This window comes from Tigriopus californicus, chromosome 1 (assembly GCF_007210705.1).
Source record: "Tigriopus californicus strain San Diego chromosome 1, Tcal_SD_v2.1, whole genome shotgun sequence".
In the NCBI taxonomy this organism is placed as follows: Eukaryota; Metazoa; Arthropoda; class Copepoda; order Harpacticoida; family Harpacticidae; genus Tigriopus; species Tigriopus californicus.
The window spans coordinates 15,074,602-15,083,192 of record NC_081440.1 but is presented as its reverse complement, the minus strand read 5'-3'; the positions used below and the strand labels follow the sequence as shown (position 1 = coordinate 15,083,192).

The following is an 8,591-nucleotide window of genomic DNA, read 5'->3' as shown; positions in this document are numbered from 1 at the left end:
GATGGTCCAACGGAGATGCTCGGATGACGTCCACTCGACGGGATTGAAGGTCCACTAACAAAGTGACGAAGTGCTGTACTCAGACTCGGCACTTCCCAGGTCCTCTTGCTCTTGTGCACGGCTTCCTGGGTTTCCTACTCCCATATGATGACGATCTCTGTCCTTCGAAACAGTTCCCACTTCTTGGCACCACAACAATGACAACGTCCCAGCACTTAGCAATGGCGGGTGCTTCCTCCTTGGAGAGGTTCAAAATCTGACTTCTCTCCTGGAGAATGAAAATGTGACTCTGCTCTCCTCGAGCGCAAAAATGTGACTGTTCTTGTTGAAGACTTTCCCGTACCACGTTGGTTTCCGCCTCTTGCTCATGGAGGCTAAAACAGGTTGTCCCATGGCTATCAGTGGACGGTGACGGCTTCCTCTATCCACTGTTGCACACAAAACATTGGGCCGGAACTACGTCCCAACGGGACATTCCGGAAGGATTGGTCGTCATTTGCCGTCGGGGGGGGCCGACATTTTGGTAACATCGACCCGTGAGGATGAGATTGCTTATCCAGATCCTCTTCCCCCTTCTCAAAATGATCACGAGAATATCGTTTTTGATGACCGAGGATTTCCTGTTTCTCCTCCCTTCCAACATGTAGCCGACATTCCTCACCCATGGTTGTAGCTGGGCTGACCAGCCCCTCGGGTACTGGAGCTTTTTCCTTGGTGATAGGAACGATGTAGAGATTGATTCACCCTGAATCACAAAGCTCTTTGATACAACCGGTTCCAGCGACATTTCTCATCTATGATCAAGGGCTGGAGGAGCTACTTGTGATGGATCACGACGTCTTCACGAGCATTAGGGTGGCATTTGGTCGACATCTGACCGACAAACGGACTACATGATGGGCAATCCAACAACTTTGGGATTTTCCCAAGACAATAACATATGTTATCTTAACATTTTGATAAAAACCGTTCCGGGAACAATCATTCATCTTGTACATCATTTATCCATGTCATATTAGGATGATGTACTCGATTGTGGACGGAACACAAATCATCTTCGGTCATGTTAACCTTTATTTCGACTGTCTCCTTGTTCAATTGGATTTAAAGAGCTCTGCGATTTGGCTTAAAATGGCAATATGCAGATCAAAATCGTTAACATCACAACATTTATTCACTAAGGCTTGAAGGAATAAAAGCTCATTTACCTTAGAAATTCTGTATTCAGTGAAGATCTTAAACAATACCAAACATAACTTCAAGTAATATTATGTAGTGTTTCATTGAAGACACGCATTTTAGTTGATTCATTGGTGGCAGCACCTCAATTTTTTTCATTAATTTCTGCTACTCTCTTATTCTCCTTTCTTAGGACAATTTGTCAAATCATAAAAAGCGCTAGAATAGATAATCAGTGACTTCGGGTTGCTTGGCTTTATAACCAATAATGTCACTTTACAATAGACAGAGCACATCATGACCATACTCTCCCTCATACTGTCTATTTTGAAGTGTTTTAGTCTAACTTGTTGGTGGCAGCCTGAGATAGAACAGGGTAACGAGAACGTTTTAATGAGACTTACTACATTAACAAAGTTATCACGGTTTGTGACAGCCTAGTCCTCAAGGATCAGATGGTTGAGCTAATGGAACGTTCTATGAGTTATGGATAAGGCCACCCAAAATTTGCGTCCAGTTAAGTTTGCAAACTTGGATGTCCAAGATATTTGTGCAAATTCATTGCATCTACAAATTTTGAAATTCCATCAGCAATATTACATATTCTTAGCAGTTTATCACGCAATTTTATTTATTTCAGCGGAAAAGTACCAAGTTTCAAGTTATGTGCAGTTTATGGTGATATTCGTGTATTCGAGTTGTTTTGGGGGAAAACAATCATGAGATTAAAATGTTCCCGATTTTTTACTGAACGACGTTTTGACATGAAAGTACGCGAAAATGCAAATCAGGTTGCAGATATGATACAAACCGCCTGCGTAGACATCATCCCTCCATCTGAAATAGCTCTGCCTCCCTTTGATCTCTTTTCGTACTTTTTAGGAGACAGACTGTCCAAAGTTGGCAAGCAGTTTCTTTTGTGTCACTTATTTCTCCTTTAAAAATCAGACACATTTTAAGATTTGCAGACGTTAATCCTGATGAGGAAAATTATCAGGAGATTAATGACTAAATTGGGAAAAAATTCCCGCCATATTTGTTAAGAACCTTAAAAGCTATGGAATCGTGGCTCTACTATGTAGAAGTACTTAATCTTAAAAGCAAAATTATTCTGGAAAAGTTAAGTACACCCTAGGGAACACTATTAATAAGGCTCCATGAGATTGGGATCCAAGGCGCGGCTCTCAATTGCCTAAGGAGCTTCATTTGTGGGAGGAAGCAATCGGTTGAGATCGAGGGATCCATTTTTGACATACATACATAATTTCAAGTCGGGTGTTCCTCAGGGCTCCATTTTAAGTCCTCTCATTTTCATCATCTTGGTTGCTCCACTTCAGAGGCTCAGTAGTAAAGTCAGTACCTCTTTTTACGCTGATGATACAAAATTCGTTTATTGTAGGAATGGCCAAGATTCCTGTAGCTTTCCAAAGGTCCTAGATCGAAAAATACTGTTGGGTTGTTGAGAGTAACATGGCATTGAACGGAATGAAATTCCTCTCAATGACATTGGGATAGACGCGATTAAACACGTGGAGAATGGAGGTAAAAATATTGAGCAGGTTTCGTCCATGATGCGCATATCCAATTGAAAGTAGGCAAAAAAATCAAACAAACAAAAAGTGTCAGTATCAGTATGATCAAGTATCAGCAGAAGTATCAGAAGCTTATCAGTAAAATATTAAGTATATCAAGGATCACGATGCGAACTCTGTACAAGACAGTTGTCCAGCCACAATTTGGCAAATTGGCCATGGGCCGGAGCAGGCCCATTGTTCACATCAGTTCTTTCAGACAGTTGACATACATGCTAACAGGGCAACAGAAAATATGACTTAATGGGTTATCCGCCCCCGAGGTAATGTCTTAATGCTTAATGGACAAACTGGGCAAACTGTCTAGTGCAATCAATGCAGTACGTCAACCGTCCCCCCCAAAAATTGAGATCGTAAACGTTGCAAAATTGAAATGTTTTTTGAATGTGTCGGGAGCCTTTATAGGATCTGTCCGCCGATCCCTCTGTCCCGTTTTGAATACATGTCCGGCCATAAATCTCAAGGGAAGTTGCCATCAAAAAGCCTTGTGAGTAGCTGTGACCCACCCCATGATGTACCGATTTCCCGCCCTTTTGGGGCCGAATCAGCCTGCAAACCTCAATACCAGCCGGCCAGTCGGCCCAATAGGAGGACAGTCAGCCAGTCAGTCAGTCAGTCAGTCAGTCAGAGCGAAAGACAGAAAGAGCCCTTCAGAAATACAAAGAACATCACAGGGACCACCCAAGGGAAGGACCAAGAGGTCGACTTCGAAATCCTCCCTGACATTCTCCCTGCCTACCCCTTATTCGAACTTCAACATGATTGCAATGGAAAACTACAGGTGAGCAACCCACTTGGATTGAATCCTTGGGCATCTTTATTAATTCATGGCTGGATGGATGGATGGATGGAGGGATGAAGGGATATGTAGATCGATTCCGTCGATTCCCACTAAAAATGCATGAGTCACCGGTTGTAATATATTATCAATGCTCATTGATTTTGTGTTTTGCTTCATCCTCGGCCAGTGGACCCAGGTAGTTGGATAGGTCATTGGCTTGAGCCATGGCTCAAGTGGCCCCGGTGGAGGCCAAGCCTCCGTCGTCACCGGATCACTCCCGTCATGTTCATCGATTGGTGCAAGATGAGAATGCCAAGACCATTTTGCTCAATGTGCCCTTGGAAGTCTCGGTGGCTTCGGATCCCTCCACCAGTTTGAGGCCCTTTAAGAAGCCTCTGGTTCCGCCCATGGCCACCTCGCCCCGATCTGCAGCCGAGACCCTGGAGCATGGGCGTCAACGGAAAACGCCCCGAGATCGCGCGCCCAACTTGCGGAAATCCGTGACTACGTCGGCTGCTTCGGCCGCTTCGGCCGCTTCGGCCACTATGACTAAACCCCAACGCATCCGATCTGCCTCAGTGGGCCGTGATAAGAAGTTCGATCTTCAGGCTCGTTATTGGGCGTTCCTGTTTGAGAATCTGCGGCGAGCGGTGGATGATCTGTATCACACTTGTGAGGCCGATGATAGCATTCCCGCGGCCAAGGAAGTGATTTTAGTGTTGGAGAATTATGTGAGAGACTTTCGAAATCTGTGTGATTGGCTGAAACTAGAAAAGGAATATGAGAACACACCTCCGCCTCAAAGACCCACCTCTTTGGCGTGGGAGGTGCGGAAGACGTCGCCCGCTGGGAAATTGGCGCCAGCCTCATTTTTTCCGTCCCATCGATTGCTCATGGGAGCCAACCCGGTGGCCAAGCGGGCCTTGAGTTTTGATGATCGGAAAGACACCACGATATCGAGGGTGGAGGAAGCCAAAGAGGATGTCACGCCGGAAGAGATCAGTATTGAGCCCGCTCCGCTGGCAGAAGAAGGTCCAGCCGAACCCAAGTGGGATGATGAGCCTCAAGTTACCCCGGTAGACATGAGCATTGATCCGGAGGAGGAAAAAGAAAATATTGAAGGCGATACGGTGAATGGTCCAGTCAAGTCCATGGATGAGAGCAAACCGGGTCGACGGCCGAGTAGTGTCAACCTTGTCGCCGGCAAGGCCTCGCCAGCGTTAAAAAGCTCTCGCTCGACCAATACTGTCAAATCCAGACCAGCCTCAGCCCCTAGGGCGGCCTCGTCTGGACCTCGATCTGGATCGACGTCGACGGGCGTCACTGTCAAGTCTACATCCACGGCTAGCCCCAAGTTAATGCGCCGGTATTCTTCGACGGTAAAGGATGGTAAAGTTTTACCTATGAAGCCGAAGTCTCAAGAAGCGCAGTCGAATAAGCCCCAACGTATTTCTTTGGTGGCCCGCCAGAGCTTGGTGACTTCTTCGGCTAACAATAGCGGGAATTCGGTGGCGAAGAATGTTCACGCCAAGACCAACACCTTAATCAGATCGAAGACGACCTTGACGCAGCCCTCACGATCCTCGGGCAGACCGTTGAAGATGATGCAGAATCCGCCAGCCAGTTTGCCTCCTTCAAAAGCCACTTCAATAGCTTCAACGCCATCAACGCCAGGTCATCCGTATGGATCCACTTCATCCATTAGCTCGACCAGTTCATGCCGAAGTTGGGCAGATACCGTCAAAGGGCTGAAAACCCCGAGATCAGTGGAGAGCATTGCCTCCAAGCCCACGAAAAAGCCTGATGACGATCCGGAGGAAGGGTGGGAAACCGTACGATCCCGAGGTCGAACTCGGTTTTCGCCCTCAAATCATCGAGATGGCGATAAGAGCAAGAGACCTTTAATGAAACGGGACAGTCTGGATTCTAACATAAAGGTTAAACACTCGGCCAAGTCCCGCTATCAAGTTCCGAGCTCGGCCCTATCGCTCCCAACCTTGGCCTTGATGGAGGAAGAATCCGTCAGTGAGTCTAGCAATAGTGCCAATAGTGCCAAACCTTCCAGCGTAAAGACCAGCTCTTCTAAATCGTCTTTGGACAAAGTCTCTGAAGGTGGTAAGAACAGCTCCTCTGAGAGTCTCACAGGGAAGTCCAAAAAGAAGGCCAGCTCATGCACTCCCGTCTTCAACAAACCTCGACCTCGACCACTCACCTTAAAGACGGATAAGGCTAAAGTAGAGGCGAGGATGAAAGAGACCAGTGACAAACTAGTGCAAACAGCTGGCAAGGCCATTAACGAGAATCATCCAAGAAATGATTCCAGTTCAATGACGAGCTCTACTGGAAGCAAGCATGATCTAGAGAGTGAAGAGAACGACGACCTTGGAGCCTTGACACCGCATAAATTCGAAAAACTACTCGACGGCCTGTCCTGGTCAGAGCAAATGGAGTTGGAAGAAAAATGGAACGAGTCTCGATATCCCGGAAGAGCCATTCAACTCCATGAGAAATTATCTAGTCCAGCTCGAAAGAAGGAGCCTCAAGTGGCCTTCAGAGAGCATCAAGAGAAGCAAAAGCAAGCTCGTCTCAGACGAGAACGTTATCAAGACGAGAAGGCGCAGCGTTTAGGTGCCAAGAACGCCAAGATCGAGAATGTGATTGCCCAAAAGGAGCAGATGATCAACGAAAAGAAAGGAGCGTTGGAAGATAAAATGAAGAAGGCCGAGGAAAAACGTCTCCAATACATCGAAGGTATTCGTCGCAAAGCCCATGAAGAGGAAGCTAAACTGAAAGAAATTGCCTTCATCAACGAGCTTCAGGCTCAAAACACACGCATTGACATGCTCACTCATAATCAGACCATTGATGAAAAACATGAAGAGCGGCTGGCAGAACTGGCCGAAGAAAGAGCTCGAAAGGCCGAGGAACGTGAGGCCAAAGAAGCCCGCGCAGAGCAACGACGGAAGGACCTCGAAGAGAAGCGGCAAGCCAATTTGAATGCCTTAAGAGAGCGGATCAAATCCAGAGAAGAGCGAATCATGGAAGAACAAGAACAAACTCGAAAGGACCGGGAAGAGGCTGCCCGAGAAAAGGCTCGAGATCGAGAGGAGAAGCTTTCAACAGTTCGTGCCAATGAAGAGGGCCAAAAGGTCGAGTTGCAAGAGAAGATTCAGATCAAACATGAAGAAGCTGCCAAGCGACACAAGGAAAAACTGGACCGAGTTCGGCAAAAGGCTTTGGAGTTGTCGGTCCAGAAGTGCTCTTCGGACGACAATGTGCCTACGTTGAAGGCCTATGAGTGCATGAAGAAGTGCCAATTGTGCCAAGTTCTCATCTTGAACGAGGTCGATCTGCAATCCCACTTGCGAGGGCGAAAACATTTGGACAATGCGTTCAAAGAAAGCGGAGGCATGAAATTGTCTGGGGATGACCTACAAACATTCAATCTGAAATTCATCACGGATGCCGAGGCGGATGAGCAAGATCCCAAAGTCCGCGAGAGCCGTGAGAGACTAAAGGCCATGAAGAAAAGATCGAAAAAGATCAAGAGTCGTATGAGCATTCGTACGGCAGAATTCGAACGGACCGTGATCTACCCCACCAAACTGGATTCCCAATTCCGTGGAAAGATCGGCAAGAGTCTGAAAGAGTTGGAGAAGCTTCTAAGTAGCCAAGTGCGTGGACCTTTGCCCAATGTCGCGATTACAACGATTGAACGGGCCTTGGGAGAAATTTCTCGGGCACTGACCAAAGGTTTCTCGGCTGATAAGACCTGCTTCTTCGGTTTGAAAGGCTTTGGAACCTTGGCTCGAATTTATCATTTACTGGATGAGCAGAAGCTCACCTGTATCATCCCATTGAAGAGTGTGGTGAATTGCAGTCGATGTTGGGCTTTAGCCTGTCAAGGCCATAGGGTCAACGTGGACTTTGTACTGAAGAACAATCATTTGACCACATTGAGCGACATCTTGTTCGATCGGCTCGAGATTTTGGTGCCCAGCTCTAATGATGATCTTATCGAGTGTCCCCCTTCATCCGAGCTTCAAGTGGACCCTGTGGCCCGAGCCATCATGGATCTGTTGGCCCAAGTCTTGGAAGACTTGTCCAAGTTCTTGCGTGAAGATGGTAAAACCATCGAACAAGGCTTGCCCCACGATCTGATTGTTCGCTCACTCGATCTGGTCAGCTATATCGTCAGTGTGGGGATCATTGACAAGCTAGCCGCTTATCTAAACCAAGTACAAAGTACGATCGATAGCAAGCCGGAAGTGGGCGAATTCCTCTTGTCTGTCCTTCAGTTCATGGCCGCCTTGGCTGGAGTCTCGGATGCCTTGGTGAAGACACCCAATGATCCGAAAACCCGACCCAGTGACCCGACTCACTTGCTCCAAGCGTTCCAAGTGACGGACTTGGCTGGGACAGTGTCCATGTTGTACGGAATCCTCTTACCCCAAGGAGGTCCCAATCGCGACGAAAACAGCAATCCACCGAAGCTCCCATCTCACGCTATTGCTGTGGCCACTTCCACGTCTCAGTTACTGTTCCGCATGATTCGTCAACATTTGCCCATGGTCCAAGACGTGTTGGGACAGGAGGGAATCTCGTTGGAATTCCGACACATCGCCAGTTACTTACTATGGTATTGCCAGGGTCATAACGAGCAGAAACTTATGCATTTAATCATTCTCTTGGTGGGACATTTTGCCGCGCGTCATCCAGATAACCAGGGCATTCTTCAGTCGGGTCATCAACCTTCAGTCTTGCAACAGTTATGCAACTTGCCCATCACTTATTTCTCACAACCGGACTTGAAGAAGATCCTCTTCCCCACTCTAATCGCTGCTTGTCATAATCACGAGGAAAATTTAAATGTTTTAAAACAAGAAATGAGTTATCAGATGCTTGAAGACTTCATGAGTGGTTTGGGCAAGGATAATTTGTTGATTCAACTGATCTTGTCATGAACGATAACAGATCCTAGCTAACACGAATAAAATTTTAACCAAACCTACGCGTACGTACGAGTAATATCATCCGCG

At 47.0% G+C, this 8,591-nt stretch overlaps 1 protein-coding gene across 1 annotated transcript; it reads left to right on the top strand.

Annotated features, from left to right (window-relative positions):
- The first annotated feature begins 3,380 nt into the window (after positions 1–3,380).
- LOC131884406 (S phase cyclin A-associated protein in the endoplasmic reticulum-like) lies at positions 3,381–8,559 on the top strand. The gene is made up of 2 exons (XM_059232175.1): positions 3,381–3,552; positions 3,740–8,559. Exon 2 carries the CDS (start codon positions 3,777–3,779, stop codon positions 8,514–8,516), a length of 4,740 nt encoding a protein of 1,579 aa, XP_059088158.1. The 5' UTR covers positions 3,381–3,552; positions 3,740–3,776; the 3' UTR covers positions 8,517–8,559.
- The last annotated feature ends 32 nt before the right edge of the window (positions 8,560–8,591 follow it).